Source organism: Primulina eburnea, chromosome 6 (assembly GCF_022965805.1).
Source record: "Primulina eburnea isolate SZY01 chromosome 6, ASM2296580v1, whole genome shotgun sequence".
NCBI classification, from domain to species: Eukaryota; Viridiplantae; Streptophyta; class Magnoliopsida; order Lamiales; family Gesneriaceae; genus Primulina; species Primulina eburnea.
In genome coordinates, this window is record NC_133106.1 from 37,914,586 (window position 1) to 37,931,567 (window position 16,982).

At 32.7% G+C, this 16,982-nt stretch overlaps 3 protein-coding genes across 7 annotated transcripts; 1 reads left to right on the forward strand and 2 right to left on the reverse strand.

The window, feature by feature from the left end:
• Nucleotides 1-507: 507 nt before the first annotated feature.
• LOC140835074 (pentatricopeptide repeat-containing protein At5g50280, chloroplastic) lies at nt 508-3,259 on the forward strand. The gene is made up of 2 exons (XM_073200405.1): nt 508-1,347; nt 1,635-3,259. The coding sequence occupies exons 1-2, from the start codon at nt 557-559 to the stop codon at nt 2,944-2,946; spliced, it is 2,103 nt and encodes a 700-aa protein (XP_073056506.1). The 5' UTR covers nt 508-556; the 3' UTR covers nt 2,947-3,259.
• Nucleotides 3,260-8,717: 5,458 nt separating this feature from the next.
• On the reverse strand, nt 8,718-13,115 carry LOC140835075 (uncharacterized). Of its 5 annotated transcripts, none has more exons than XM_073200409.1 (11): nt 12,902-13,115; nt 12,727-12,823; nt 12,527-12,626; nt 11,956-12,042; nt 11,334-11,465; nt 10,243-10,393; nt 9,976-10,050; nt 9,804-9,863; nt 9,330-9,394; nt 9,115-9,205; nt 8,718-8,941 (listed from the first exon to the last, which is right to left on the reverse strand). In XM_073200409.1, the coding sequence occupies exons 1-11, from the start codon at nt 13,103-13,105 to the stop codon at nt 8,900-8,902; spliced, it is 1,104 nt and encodes a 367-aa protein (XP_073056510.1). In that variant the 5' UTR covers nt 13,106-13,115; the 3' UTR covers nt 8,718-8,899. The 5 variants fall into 5 exon arrangements, with proteins under 5 accessions (XP_073056510.1, XP_073056509.1, XP_073056508.1 ...); XM_073200408.1 differs by having other exon boundaries at nt 12,527-12,629; XM_073200407.1 differs by having other exon boundaries at nt 8,719-8,941; nt 11,956-12,105; nt 12,902-13,090.
• Nucleotides 13,116-13,663: 548 nt separating this feature from the next.
• On the reverse strand, nt 13,664-16,068 carry LOC140835077 (probable arabinose 5-phosphate isomerase). Its single transcript, XM_073200411.1, has 3 exons — nt 15,335-16,068; nt 14,483-14,706; nt 13,664-14,111 (listed from the first exon to the last, which is right to left on the reverse strand). Exons 1-3 carry the CDS (start codon nt 15,983-15,985, stop codon nt 13,955-13,957), a joined length of 1,032 nt encoding a protein of 343 aa, XP_073056512.1. The 5' UTR covers nt 15,986-16,068; the 3' UTR covers nt 13,664-13,954.
• Nucleotides 16,069-16,982: the final 914 nt, after the last annotated feature.

Below are 16,982 nucleotides of genomic sequence, written 5' to 3' on the forward strand. Positions count from 1 at the left end.
AAGTAGAATCAGTACAATCGATCATTTACGAGCTAAAGTGAATTCACATTTTCGAACCAAAAGTAATGTTGTTCAAATCAACCATATATCAGATTATAAACTTGTTGTTCACTGTACTAACTTTTCGGGTCGAAGCCGTGTTTTCCAGTAGACGAGTAATCTGGTATATAGACCGTTGTCTAGGCTTAATTCATTAAGTCATTCAATCATGTACATAGACCGTGGTCTAGGCCTAATTCATTCGGTCATTTCGATTAAGAACCAATAAATTCAGATATTTAAAAGTAATGAGGGTGTGCAATTATTCAATTAAACTAGAAAATAGACCGGACCGATTTTAACTTTATAAGAAAAGCTTAAATCGATTTCAGACCCCTAAAAGGAAATTTATCACGAAGGTCCTACTTTTATTTTACATACGATTTTTGTTTTTTTTTTTTTGAAGAAACACTCAAGATTGTTTTACGATAGAAGTTTTTGTGATTTTTCGAAAAAATAATTGCCGGGTCGTTCTTATGCTGTATATATTTATTTAGTTCTTTGTACCTTGTGCATCATGGCTACTTCTTCTTTTCACTCCTTCACTCCTTCGCTCTGCTCTCCCCACCATAAAAAAATACCCCAACACTTCCAGATTCTGAAACTACCCGAAAGCTCAAGAAACAGATTGAAGTTTGACATCTCCTCTGCCGCCACCGAAACCCCTAACTCCTCCATTTTCCTCCCTTTTCTACAAAACCCAGGAATAAAACCCCAGCAAGATGATGATAATATTGAAAAAATAAACGACCCGATTCTCAAATTCTTCAAGTCCCGAACTTCAGACCCTGACCCGACTCGAGAAGGCAGAATTACCCTCCAGAAGAACCGGAAAACTTCCTGGCACTTGTCCTCTGCATTTGATAACATCGATTCTGATTCCGATAGTGAAACCCCTCAATTACCCGTTCCTCACACTGAACAAATTTCACCAGAAGTGGAGGGGGTTGTCGGGGAAATTTTGGGTATTGCGAGGGCGTTACCGCTGAACGTTACGCTAGGAGAGGCACTGGAAAGATGTGATTTTGGTGGGAAAATAGGGGCAGAGGAGTGTGTGGAGGTAATAAGATTATTGGGTGAAGATGGTGATGTGATGGGTTGTTTGTATTTTTTTGAATGGATGGGAATGACTGAGCCTTGTTTAGTTTCTCCTCGGGCATGTTCGGTTTTCTTTCCTATTCTTGGGAGAGCGGGGAAGGGGGACGAGTTGTTGACAGTGTTCAAGAACTTGCCTTTTGATCAAAACAAGCGATTTAGAGATGTACTTGTTTACAATGCTGCTATTTCGGGCCTTTTGTTTTGTGGAAGGTATCTAATTTTGACTGATTTAGGATAGTTGAAATTTGTCGTTTGTAGTTCTAGTGCTATTCAGCAGTTTTATCGATTGCTTTTCTTCATTCATTTTGTATTTTCTAGCAGCATCAATGTCTTATCTGCTCATAATGTTCACATATGTGTAATCATCAAAGCATTTATGTGCATTTGAATTTAGACTTATTTAGGATGTAATCATCAAAACATTTGTGTATTTACGGTTGATCATGCTTTTTATGGCAAGGTAACGTGTTATTTATTATGTGCTGCCATTTTCAAAGGTATGCAGACGCATGGAAAGTGTTCGAGTCAATGGAAACAAGTAACATAAGACCTGATCCTGTGACGTGTTCTATAATGATTACAATCATGAGGAAGGATGGTTGTAGTGCCAAAAATACATGGGAATTCTTTGAAAAGATGAATGGAAAGGGAGTCAAATGGAGTTTGGAAGTTCTCGGGGCTCTAATCAAATCATTCTGTGACGAGGGGCTAAAGAAAGAAGCTCTTATAATCCAATCTGAAATGGAGAAAAAGGGTATTTTGCCTAATGCTATTGTTTATAATACAATAATGGATGCTTATAGTAAATCTAACCAGGTTGAAGAGGCGGAATGTCTTTTTGCTGAGATGAAGACAAAGGGAATAGCACCAACTGCTGCCACGTACAACATATTGATGGATGCCTATAGTAAAAGATCGCAACCTGAGATTGTTGAAAGATTACTTCAGGAGATGGAAGCTGGTGGGCTAGAGCCAAATGTGAGGTCATATACGTGCCTGATTAGTTCTTATGGGATGAAAATGAGCGACATGGCCGCGGATGCATTTTTGAGGATGAAGAAAATTGGTATAAAGCCCAACTCTCATTCTTATACAGCCCTTATCCATGCTTACGCAGTAGATGGATGGCATGAGAAATCTTTTATGGCTTTTGAAAATATGTTGAAGGAGGGAATAAAACCTTCTGTCGAGACGTATACTGCTCTGTTGGATGCGTTTAGACGTGCTGGAGACACTGATAATCTGATGAAAATTTGGAAGATGATGATTAAGGATAAAGTGGGAGGGACACAAGTTACTTTTAACACTCTTCTTGATGGATTTGCGAAGCAAGGTCATTATGTCGAAGCAAGAGATGTAATATGCGAGTTTGGAAAGCTTGGTTTTCAACCGACCGTGTTGACGTATAACATGCTGATAAATGCATATGCAAGGGGAATGCAAGAATCAAAGTTACCACAGCTGTTGAAAGAGATGTCTGCTCTTAGTCTGAAACCAGATTCTATTACTTATTCCACCATGATTTATGCCTATATTCGAGTCCGTGATTTCAAGAGGGCATTCTTTTATCATAAACAGATGGTAAAAAATGGTCAGGTACCTGATGCCAAATCATATCAGAAGCTCAGGGCAATTCTGGATGTGAAAGCTAAGATAAAGAACAGGAAGGATAAGAGTGCTCTAATGGGTATTATAAAAAGTAGTATGGGCTTGTTGAAAGAGAAGAAAAAAGGGAAGAAGGATGAATTTTGGAAGAACAGAAAGAACCGGTCGAGAACTCCTGGCTCTGCTCAGGCTTCAAGGCGATAATTTGTTATAATGCTTATGAATTCTTTGATGAGAGGATGTGGAATGCAGTGAAATAACTATGGTACTGTGCATGTCTCTGGCACTGTACGCAGTTGATGTGAATTGGTAAAATTTAGATGTATTTGCATGTGAATGTTCTGGAACTTGCATAGATTCTTATTTTGCCATAACACAAGCTACCAACTTTTTAGTTTGTTGTGCATTCTTTCTATTTCTGCAGTTAATATGTTAACACAACTTTCAACCTCGAATTTACCTCAGCCATTGATAAAGGTATTCTTAGCTATTTTAGATGTAGTTTAGCTTCAAGCTACAGATTCCAATCGCATATTTACGTATTTCCACTTTTAGACATACTAGAAAAATGCACGTGCGTTGCACGTAAAAAACTAAACTACTGAAAATATATGTACGAAATTTTAATAATATTTAAATGAATTAAAACATGGTTATTAACATTTATCAACTGAAACAAACTAACCCATAAAAAATAAAAAAATCATGACCATAGACGGTATATAAATCAGAGAAAGTATCTTATCCACTTGACACACTTTCCAATATGCTTCTTGGTTGATTTTGACAACTCAACAGCTCTTTGTCGTAGTTTGTTATAATATAAATATAATTATTTTGATATGCTCAACAAGTATCTAATCGTCTTTAACATCTATTATGTTATTTACAATCCTTATCCGGGATCTGACATGCTCGTAGTTTGCTTCTTTATCACGATATTTTTTCGATTTTCTATATTGTTTTTATTTGATAATCTTATTTTTCCGACTATTTTTTTTGTTGTTAAATGATTTTTCAGCTTTTGACAATAATCAACTATAACTCCTAAGAAAAAATGCTTTTACTCGTGATAAGTTTTCACTTGTGACTAAAAGTATTTATAACCTATATATTCTTCAACAACATAACCAATGAATGGTGTTGCACCTTCTTCAAATATTGTGATATTTGTGATATCATTTTTATATATTTAGTATCATATTATCAACATATAGCTGTAAGGTTGATAAATTTTTAACAACTATTTCTCAATCAGTGTGAGAAAAATACTTGAATTTTTTCAAATGGCTATATCTTAGAATTGTGTCCTCATTTAATTTGACACAATTCAAGAAAGTCATCTTGATCGTCATTTTTTGGAAGCTTTGAAATAATGATTGCGAGCATCATGTCATGATGATGATATAGTTTCAATCTCATTTGTTGCGTTTAGAACATAATATTATATTATTCATTGAAACAAAACAAATTTTCTTATATCGAGTTTATATTTTGTTTTATAATATTTTATATCTTGTAGAACGTTATACAAAATTAATTATTGTATTTTAAAAAGCTTGAGAAGAGATACGAATAATGTTATTAAGATATGCATATGAGATATCATTCAAATATATGTCAAAGTATTTGTCTTATTCAATATCTCATCTAATAATATAACCATTTAGATTTGATGAGCATTTTATGTTAGTCAAAATTAATTTGATGAAATATTGTAGAATTTTATTTGAATTTCAATATTTTGTTAAGTGAATTTATTTGACGAGGATTTTTCTATGCTACCATCATATATGTTATAAATTAGCTAGTTAGACACTTTGACTAAAAAAAGAGACAAAAACAATCTCGTATCACCTCGAAATATATCGAGATAATATTGGAGAAAATAAAGTGAAACTGACTCAATGTCTCAATAAAATGCACAGAATTGATCTGTTATATTGTGTCAACAAAGTTTTAGAATTGTTCTCATACCATTATAAATAGAATGAGAATTATGCACAATTTGTTTTTCATGTATTTCTTTTTCTAAATGAATAATTTTTTTCTTTTTGAAAAAAACTATTTTATTGAGAAATATTGACATTTTATATGACATTCATATGTCGCACAACCATGAAGTAGCAACATAATCATTATATAACACTTAACGTACACATACAATTCTTCAATTCCTTATTCATTATGTTTCGTTGAAATTTAAATCTGAATCATTCTTGATCTTAACATTTTGCTTTAAATATGATTTAATATATATGTATATGTTTCATGTTACTTAATTAGACCTAATTTCAAATATCTATAAAAAAATGTGCTTGAATTATATCATACAGAAATTAGGACATAGTATGTAGGACCGAACGCTTGTCGCTTTACCAAAAGCTATAGCTAGTAGTAATGGTGCAACTCAAATCTTTTAAATCGCGCAGCAGCTCAAGCACCACAGTTCGGCCGCTCAAGCAAGCAGGGACAATTATTGCATCCAACAATCTTCCTCCCAATAATTGCACTCCTTGCAATCAATGGGAATCGAACCCGTGACCTTGCCTCTGATACCAATTGTAAGACCGATCGCTTGTCGTTTTACCAAAAGCTATAGCTAGTAGTAATTGTGCAACTCAAATCTTTTAAACCGCACAACAGCTCAAGCACCACGGTTCGACCGCTCTACCAAGCAGGGACAATTATCGCACCCAACATAGTAATACACAACATTATTTTTTTATTTAACATGTCTTTTTTTTCATCAACTATGTTTGTCAAAACTTTTTTGTTCAAAATTTGACGCATTTCATAGATTATATGTATGAAAAACCAAGAAATTATATAATTCACAGAAACCATTTACTATTCTCTTCGTAGAACAGAAGACTCAAAATACGTGGCTTTGATTGATGTACTCTCATATTTATTTTTATATAAACAACAAGACACATGATATAATATCAGAAAAATCAATTACCGCCAACAATACTAACCAAAACGAATAAAAAAATCATAACACAAATAACCTCGATAAGAAAAAAAATTATAACTCAAAGGTTAAAAATAATTTATTTAGTACAATAACAAAAAAATTGAAGTATATACGAGCAATAAAAACCTTAAAGCACTCTCAAATTAAATATTAACTCATATTATTCACAATTTGTATAAATTTTCCAATATTTTTTTCAAATAAAGAGAAGAAGCCTTATTAATGTCATCGTTTTATAGATATTCATTTCACTTCTTTAAAAAACACATGAAAAATGGTGCCTTGAAATCATAATAAAACCATTTAGAAAAGTAGCCGTAATAATATAATACAAAGTCACACAATTTTTCTTAAACCATAGAAACATATTAGACTATTGACTAAATATATCTAGCAACAACAAAACATGCGTTAACTTGTGATATAATTAAAATTTATAATCATGCATAATCATTGAATTAGAGCAAAATCGCATGTCAAAAATCTACTGGATATATATTTTAATAATTTATCCATATTTGTCGTTCACCAGAAGACTCTTAGACCTACCAAATTTTGTAGTTCACCTATTATTTTCATGATAAATAATATTACAAAAATAATATAAGCAAGAACATAAAAACTCAAATTAAAATGCCTTCTATCAATTTAAGTAAAAAAAATTGATTAGAGAATATAATAATGTCGTAAAAAATTTAAATATTGATTTATAGACAGAAGTTTGAAAATACATTTGCCCCAATAAATAAAAAATGTTATCTCTTGATATTATGAGACATAAGGTAAAAACGAATAAATATTTCAATCTTTTTAATATTTTCTAAGTCACTTCAAACTAAGTAATCTAAGCAAACAGAAAACATGCATTATGTGTTTAAAAATTAACAAAATATCTCAACAATAAAAAATTGAAAAATAACCGTTTTTGTTGGATATTTGATTTTGTTTTCTCTTTTCTTTGTGCAAACAAACAAATCACATAAACAATGCAAACACAATTACATGATCAATACAAAAGACATATAACAATCAAACATGTTAACGCTAGGGTAAAAAAAAACTCCTCTCATTGCAAGAACACAAAATGATCAAATGGAGCATATTATTTAGTAATATTTATTTAGCAGCATTTATAAAAAAATTAACTAAATAACTTAAAAACAATGTTTGAAATCACTTAAAGACAAATATTTCTCTCAATCACATATCTTTATTGACACTTAAAGAGTCTGAAAATATTTTTATTCTAAATGGGAGAAAGAAATTTTGTATGTCATTAATATTTATAAATAATTTATTTTTATTCAATCCGAATCATTTCCCTTTGTCTTCCTGTTATTATTTGAGGACAATGTATAAATTTAAGTAACTAAAATTAAATTTAAAGTAAATTAAAATAATAATTAGTTTGATTGAGTTAAATACACTATTAATGATCTTATTAAACTAAGAAAAAAAATGAATTAAATAACACCATTAATATGACAAATTGTAAAACAAAAAAATAATATAATAGTAAGCTAATAAATGAAAGTCATATACTTAATAGATTAATAATAGATAATATATCATTTAGTAATATGTATTTAGCATCATATATTGAAAATTGATTTAAAAAAATATATATTAATGATTATTATTAAATGAATGTCACATTCATATATTTATATTAGTATAGATTAGTATAGATAGATATAGATTATTTGTAAGGTTTTTTCACAAAACAAATTTTAATCTCGGCTATTGAATTTAAAAGTTTAGTAATTAGTAAATAAATAATAAGGATAAGGATTAAAAGTTTATTAATTAGTAAATAAATAATAAGGATAAGGACAAAAGAGTAAATGCATAATTGTAATTAATAATTAATAATAAGGATTGAATTTAAAAGTTTAGTAATTAGTAAATAAATAATAAGGATAAGGACAAAAAAGTAAATACATAATTGTAATTAATAGATAATAATAAAGATAAGGACAATAGAGTAAATTCACAATTCAATCTGTATATTTATATATATATAGAATAGATATAGATATAGATATATAGATATAGATATAGATATAGATATATATAGATGTAATGAACGCAAGAATTGTGCTTAAAGTTCTCTTTTCCTGAAACAGACTAGCATTGTTATACTTACATCTCTTAAGAGGCTGATGAACTAGAGTACAGCTGTCTATGAAACATTTACGAAATGTCGAAAAATAGAAATAATGACTGTCGAATACCTGAATTATATGTTGACTTGGATACAACAAACTAAGGTTAAATTATAATTCATACAAATGATAAAGTAAAGTACTTTTTCACAACGTATAACGAGCGAGCACAACTAAACCTTAAGGATTGCAAAATCTTCTTTTACCTTTGGAACAGTTCTTGGACTCCAATCTTGTTGTTTTCATCATGATCGTAAATTTAAGTCGAAAACCTCTCTTTTTCTATTGCCTTCTGCATGATCTCCGTTTGAAATGCTTGGTTTCTGCACGATCTCCAAAATTTATATATACTCGATCATCCAATACGTATAAAATTTAAAATATATGTTTATATTATAGCATTACAATTATATTACATATCAATAGACAATAAATACAACTAAAATATATTTTGATATATCAATAAAAATATAATAAAATAAATACATATTACCGGAGTTGAGGCGTATTGTTTTGAAACACAATGATTAAGTTTTATCTCTCCTCTAAATTTTACTAATGGGCTCTTACTTAGTCAATTTAATTTTTGGGAAGGATTGCTAATATTACACCATTGTCACAAGTTTTGAAGTTCTTTTACATACAACATAAATTAGAACAACTAAATCTCAAAGACACAAAAATCACGACGAAAGTTATACATTGTTTTTTACATTACAAAACTACCCCAAAAATATTTTTTTAAAATTATAGTGCATTTATTTCGTAATTTCAAAAAAAAATTATAATCGTTTGTATAACTTTCATTGTACATATACTTGTAACTCAATAAATGTAAATGTTTGGGAGCTAGAGATGAAAGTATTTTGCTCGGGAGATTGTCTATGTGTCTGATCTGACAATGGATATGCATATGCATATGCTCAATTCTAGTGCCATTACAACCACAATCAAAGATCAACCTTCTCCACGAAACAATAGGGGAGGAACGTCGGAGTAAAACTGACCCGTCTCACATCATTTCAGACGTTTTATGGGAGCGGTAGATTCGAATCTGGAATAGGTAACAACATAAGTTCATAAAACAAAAAAATGTTAATCCTCATATGGATAAATTAAGGGATGTTAAAAGCTTGGAGGTCTAGAATCAATAATGATTTCACAACGATCTGAGATTGTGAAAACGACAAATTAAAAATATATTAAAAAAACATGAAGCATCATTACTTGAGAAAATGCGTATATGGCTCGCAAAATCCTGGAGTAATCAGTTCCAAGCATCTGAATGACAACATCTGCCAGAAGGGTACCCCACATCCTACACAAGTTGAAAACGGATGCAAGAGATGGACATAAAACAAAGAAAAATTGTATGCTGTATGATGAGATAATATTCTGAAGAACCGTGAAGGAAATAGATTTTCATAGAGCATGGATCATACAGTAGGCCAAGTAACTGAGCAATGCCTCTGATCCCCAAATACCGACTGGCTGCAACTTTAAGTCCCTGTTAAGCGCGCTCGGTATAAGAAAACACAATAATCAATCTTATTTTGCAGCTATAGATAATGACATATCCATAAGATAGTAATTTAGAAATATATATATCTAAGCACCCGGGATTGTTGATGAAGAATTATATTCCTACATTACATGAGCTGGTTTTCTAATGGCCAATACCATAGTTGTAATGGGCGCGTAAAAAAAGTCTGGGTCAAAGGATGCCATACAAATTCTTTTCGTCGAGGGGATTAGATTTAGGAAAAACACAAAATTCATTTCAAATATCATAATATTATGTCATGTAAAAAGAGCCACCAAGAAAGAAATGCACCAGACCAAAGGACCAAAATGAGAAGTTACATTGAATTGAAGTGGCACTAGATCAACGATTTAAAAAAAATCAGAAATCGAACCTGTCTGGCAGCCAGCAACGCTATTCCAGATTCTAGGTTAATTGCTGCCAACTGCCCGCCCTGGAAAGAAAAAACTAAATGCAATATTCAGAACCTAAATCAAGGAAATCTTCAACTATTGCATCCCAGAAATGTAACTGGCAAACTAACAGAAAGAGCTCTCAATATGAACCTTTTTAATAAGTTCTTTCTTTACTTGATATTTAGCAGCTTCCAAGAATAACTTTCCAGATAACCTCCTAGCCAACTGCGATAGCATGGAAACTGAGTCAGTGTTAAAAATATAAACACTGCATAAAAACAAATAAAATACAATCATTTGTTAACTATTTAAACAGTTTCGCTAGAGTAAGAATCCCACCACTCTGAAGACTAAAATGAGTCGATATACAACACACATTAACACAAAAATAAGAGAAAACAATGGAAACTACAAAACCTTTAATATCAACGAGCGGAGTTCTGTTGCACCTATTCCTAGAGCTGCAAGCTTCTGTAACTTCCATTGGTTGAGTCCCATTTCCAGATTATTTAATCCATCAGAATTCGTTGGGCTACCATTTGTGCTAGGAAAACTTCCCAGTCCTTCACTAGGGAAAGTAAGGATGCATAAAGTTTGAGAAGTTGGGGATTTCAATTACAAGCGCGCATATATTTTCCAATAAATGTACACATAAATATTTGTACACGTGTAAAGATAATGTTGCAGCCAAACTTATATACAACATTTGCATAATATTTTCTAAAAGTTTCACAGTTCCCATATAAACATTTGTAGAATGTTGCATATGACAGGTTTCATGCTCACTTTTTGCTTGGACATAAAAGTAACAGGAAAAAAATGGATCTATCAGTTCACACAAAAATATATATGAAATAGAAAAAGAAGTGTATAGAAAAACTCAAACAGGAAGTTCCAGAGGGACAAAGTGGCATCAAGATTAGACTACCAAAATATCAACATGATAAAAGCCAAATTACCCACAATGCAACCTAACAAGAAGTGAGAGAGAGAGTGGACAATTTGCATAATTCAAGACTAAAGAAGACAAAACATGGCGAAGCACTGCAGATTTTCAGTTAAACAGATGACATTCCCAATTTTATGAATGATACGATAAAGTATTAACGACAAAACTAGAGAGCTCATTGTGGGTTGAATAGGAGATCCTAACAACGTATAAAAAAAATTAATATTACAGATGTTAAGGACATGCCTAAAATGAAAAGGTTGTCGAAAGCCTTAAAGATTAACAGATTTATATAGATTTTCTCCATTTAAGACAGCTTTATGAGTATCTCGAACGAGGTCGATGTGTTAACTACTTTAATTTGCAGATTCAATAATTTGCAAAGAATCAAAAGCATAAAACAGAGTAAGCATAACCATTATAGTATACTGGTTCAAAACTAATTTACGATAACATATTACCTCCAGGGTTGATCAGTTAGCAAAACAATGAAGCACTACTGATCCACACTGGGCACTGTGACTTCAGGACAAAAAAAGAAAGAAGAGAAAAGTTGTACCTTGAGTATTCTTGAAAGAGATGAAGAAAAATTTCAACTTCTAGGTCTTCAGCTAACAATTTGGTTGAGCAAGGTATGTTTAATTTTTTCCTTAGTTCAAGCAACACGTTTCTGTATGATGGTCTCCAACCCCTGTCATCAAATAAAACCAACCAGATCTTAATTTGGCTCTTGAATCATAAATGTTAAATAGAAATAAATCTATTCACGAAACATGAAAGATAATGCTGCCCAGATCTAACCATCGGCTTTTCCTTTTAAAGAAGTGGGACTAAAGAAAAAGCTTTTCTTTTAATAAGTTTCCCAAAGGGTTCTAGATATAATCGATCGAAGATTTAATTTATTTCTTCATACTAACACTAATAACATGAGAGGTGCTCAGCTAGGGGCACATTTGATGTAGAATGAGAATACAGAAGTGGAAGATAGATGGAAGAAGAGGAGAATGAAAGACAAAGAGAAAAGGGGACGAGGGGAAAAAAACTTTCGACAGAATTAAAAAAGCTTGACTGTCGAGAAAACGGTTCAATTCAACTCCTCAGAAAAACTTTGTCCATACTTGATGGAAACAGTTTCATAAGCATCTCATTATAAATAAATACTAACGACTAGATAGTACAACCTCAGAGTTGACCTTGCATCAGCTGCAAGAAACAAAAACCTATCTTCGAGCATTGAAATAAAATGTTCCCTTTCGTCTGGGTCTTCACTGATCATAACATAGTCAACCTCAGCTTTTTTTGAGATTGATTTCAACAAAGGACTGAAACAACTGCGACGAAACACACAGAGGCCGCAGAAATCGAATAAGGTAAGTGTTGTTGCCATGCAAATTCTCAAACAGTCAATTTATGGTAATATACAAGCTACAATATCCTAAAATAAAATATTATGCATCACCAAGCATGTTTAAAGAAAGACAACCAAGGGGAAGCATAAAAAGAAGATACAACAAAATGATGAGACCATTAAATGTCTCCCAAATAGAATGTATCATATGCTAACATCCTGCGATTTCAACATACTCCAAGGAAAAATTTTATATTAAGGAAATCAAAGTTGAAGTCTACATCTTGTTACATTTCAGATAGTCAGGATCTTTAGTTCAAGAACATAATTGAACAGAATCTCTAAACACCGCGAGTATAAAACCAATGAAGTCTATAAGAGGCAAAAAAAATAGGGATGATCACCTGGGTCCAAACAAAATTCTTTCAAGTTCACATAATTCGGAATTAGTGGCCAGTTCAAGTACAGAACGAAGCTCCGGATCGTAAGCATTGCTTGCACTAACTTCTGTCAGCAAATCAATCATGCACATAAGAAAATCCAACCAATAAGATTATTCTATAAGAAGATTGAGGTTATCAGCAGAGTTATATGGATTCGCAACCCATGTAGTGTGTTGAAATTGAAGCATGAGGACGCCTTAACAAGATTCTTAAAGTTGGCCCACGATTTGTATCACTCCTAAGTGACTTGAGAAAGAACTGAGAAAAATAACATCAAATCAATATCAAAAAGAAAATGAGTGCAGTGACATGAAAAAGATTTGCTGAAAAGCTTACTGGCGAATTGAGAACGGAAGAAAGGTTGTGTTGAAGGGAGAGTAAGGATTGGTAGGTAGGCGGGAGAGAAGAGATTGGCAGCACAGTAGCCACCGTCGGCGGCGAAGACATGGACGGCACTCTCTCAACACACCGTTCCCAGTCGGGGAGAGGGGTGGCAGAGAGCAGCGTGATGTCAAGGTCCAGTCCATCTGTCCAATTCATGATTTTTATTACGTGTCCTTTTCTAAAATTTTATTTTATTTTAATTAATTGTCGTACATGTTAACATCAAAATGTTATCTTCCTCTATTTAAAAAAAATAAAAAGTAGTATCTTACAAATTTCAAAAAGTAAATGGTATCTTCCAAATCTTTGCTAATTAATTATAAAATTTTCCTTTTTTAATTTGTTTTAGTACGTAATCAAAAATTACGAAGTCAATTTACATAAATATGCCCACAAATAAATTGAATAATATGTAATCGAGTGCACATAAATTATAACTCAAGAAAGCATAAATATTTCATACTATCTCCGATTATTGTAACAGTTTACCATCATGACTAATACAATAATTTACAAATCAAGTTAGTCAAGATCAACTGTAATATAAAAATAATTTTGGAGATTATTTTTCAAATGTTTGAATCGGAAATTATGGAGAGTTTCGATAAAACTAATATTTTTTTCGTTAAGCGGTGATGAGAAAAAACGGGAAAAAAAAATCACAATTAATTGTCTTTAGGCAACCCAAATTAGTGAAACTATGAACAAGAAAATAAAAAACACAGGTTGATGATATAAACATTTTTACATAGATGAGAGACTATAAGGAGTCATCTTCTTCCAAGTGTAGCTTACACAGCTCACATAGAGCAAATGATATGTACAAAATAACGAAATGCTGCAACATTCATATTAAAGAATTTCATTACACATAAGATCAGATTATCTAGAAATAACAAACTACCATAAAACAAAGGGAAAAAAAAAAACTGGAGAGTACATGGTCCAAAAATAACACGGGCATACACAAACAATGTCGATCAAGACAATATGGCCGTGCAGGAATCACAAGCCGGCAGAGACAAGACCGTGCAAAGTAATGATACCAATCAAGACATTATGGTCACTGATGACGGGCAAGAACTGCACCGGCGAGGGGGGAGACTCCATCTTCTGCATTGCTACCACGGCCATTGCGTCTGGACTAATTGTCCTCGGGTTCCTGTAACACCGACTAAAGATGTCAATTCCATTCACAATAGATACACAACATAAATGTTTCGAACCTTGAGGTTTATTAAAGGTTTGGATCTTGAGCTATGGGAAAGAACACCTTTCAAGTCACAGCCAATGGTTTGATGCTAGTATGAAAATACACAAAATTTAAAAATACTTGGTCGCACAAAATATAAAGATACAGCGTGAATTAAAACCCTTTTTATCTACTGAGGTTTTTTATGATACCAATCTACGTCTATAGTCATCATATCAAAACTACTTCTTCCGACTCCTAAGTTCGCACAACTTAAGATCAACTCGTTGATAGTAGCATGATAAAATAGGAACCACAATGTGAAAAAAAAACTGTTTTACCTGTTGCACATCTCTCCCACTGTGAGCTTGAAGATTCCCTCACCACTGGCATTCAATGTGCGACGCAGATCTCCATCAGTAAACGTACCGAGGAGATGATAATCGTCATCTATAACAAGAAGGCATCCACAACCTTTGCTGCTTAGCTCAACCAGCTGATCCATTATCAGATCCCGTTCCCTGCATATTGGTAGCTCTTCTCTCTTCTTCATAAGATCCTTCACCTACAACACAAAGTCATGAGCAATTTAAGTAGGTACCAAAAATAAAATGGTGTCTCTCATATCTTTAGAATAATTAGTTCTCTAGCGACTTTTTATCATACTTAAACTTTACCTTCACTAAGAATATCCAATTTTCTCGGAAAAGAAAAAACACATGTTCACCCAGATTAAGAAACCGTCCATAAAGCACAACATACGGCCAGAGAACTCGGTCCAAGTTCCTTCATTTCACAAGATCAAACTAAATCAACCAACAAACACCTCAAGGCATACTTGGAGTGCATTTGGATAGAGAGGTCATTATAAAAAATGCTTCTTGTTGTTTAGGTGAGATCAGGGAATTGGAAATTAGGCATTTTAGAAAACCCTGGAAATAGAGCTTTGTGCTTGCGCTTTTCTTCAAAAAGGTTGAAGCTTTTTGTTAAAAAAATATATTGATTAAATGTCACATCCGCACTTGAAACTTAAAGATATTCTAATATACTGCACTTACAAAACATTATCCAGTCAATTAATTTCGTATCCAAGCTACAATCTCTCCGCCGACAATTTTCATCCAAACCTCCTTTCAACAGAACAGCTCCGCAACATGAAACCAAAAGAAAAGATAATAAGTAAAAAAATTCACCTTGAAAATCAAAGTCTTCCCAATTCTTCCAGCAGGATGATTCGCCGCATACTCTTCTTTGCTCAAATTCCTGGCTCCCATCAAAGCAATCGCAACAGTATCCCCAAAAACCATCTGGATAGCCGTCGATGTGACTGGCGCGAGATCGAACGGGCACAATTCACGCTGCAGAGGTAAATGCACGTTCAGATCGCACAATCCTACGAGCCCATTTGGCCTCACCGACGTAACAGATATCAAGTACACTCCCTTGGCCTTAACGCAAGGCACGAGCTTCAACAACTCCTCAGAATTCCCGCTCTTGCTGAAGAGGACCAATAAATCTTGAGAGGATAAAATGCCAATATCCCCGTGAAGCGCGTCCACGGGGCATAAAAACCCGGATCTGATCCCGAGAGAAATCAAGGTCTGCGAAATCTTTTGTGCAACAAAGCCGGATTTCCCAACCCCGGAGAAGAAAATGGTGCCCTTGGAATCAAGAAGAGTTTGCGTGAATGTGAGGGTTTGGGATAGATCGAGGTTTTGAAAGAAATGGTTGAGGTAATTTTGCTGGGATTTGAAGAGATTAAGCAAATGGGCTTGGTCCAATGTGGTTAACTTCTCTCTATTCTGGTCTTCAAGGTTGGAAAATGGCGGAGAAAGAGACCCCATTTTCGCTCTATGTGACGCCAATTCTTCGCTTCGGACAAGAGAGGAAAGTGATCACTCGTACGGTTTCGCGGGAGTTGGTTTTGTGGGAGTTGGTTAATTTTTAATTATATATGTATATATATATATATTATATATATATATATATATATATAAATATATTATTTTAAATAATACGAAATACTTTTTACAGTCTTAAAACCGAGATAATAGCGATTTAATATATTTAAATTCGAGTACGATTCGTTAATAATTTTTTTATTATATTTAATGAGAGTGGTTCGAATTCGACTCTTTTTCGAATTCATTAAACAAGTTCGTTAAAGAAGTTCATTTTCAATTTCTTTGAATATTTTTAACCAAAAGACAACTAATATATGAAAAGTCAAATAATAAACTTCTTATTTTATGAGCCGGATATTTTTTTTATCTCGAGCTCTGTTTCACAAAATTGTCGAACAAGCTCGATTCGATAACGTTAATGAATGATATTGAAAGAAATTTTAATCTAACCGAACTTCGAATAGCTCGCGGACGACTTAATTCGTCATATCGAGATATAGTTTGGAGACTTGTTTTTTTATATAGAAAAAAAAACTTTATTATTTTGACACGAAAATGAATTTATATCATAATAAAATCGTATTATGAGAAATTATCTAACTTAAGTTTAAAATATATTGTAAGACATAAAGTGATTTAAATTTCCCGATCCTGCGTATTTTCCAATTCATAACTATGTAAATAAAAACAATATGTAAAGTATTAAAAACCAAGAAATTGATTTGGATATATGATTAACAAAACCAATAACTTGGATTTGTTTTCGAACCAAGATCGAAAAGTGGCAGTTGATCACTGGCTAAACCAATTGACTCAGCTGCCAGAAGCCTCTCAACCCACGTCAGTCAAATGTCGTCCTTCCCCTAAACCACTATGAACTTGTAAAAATTGTACTAAAAAAACACTGAAAATTATTTCTTTTAAATTATTGGTGTAT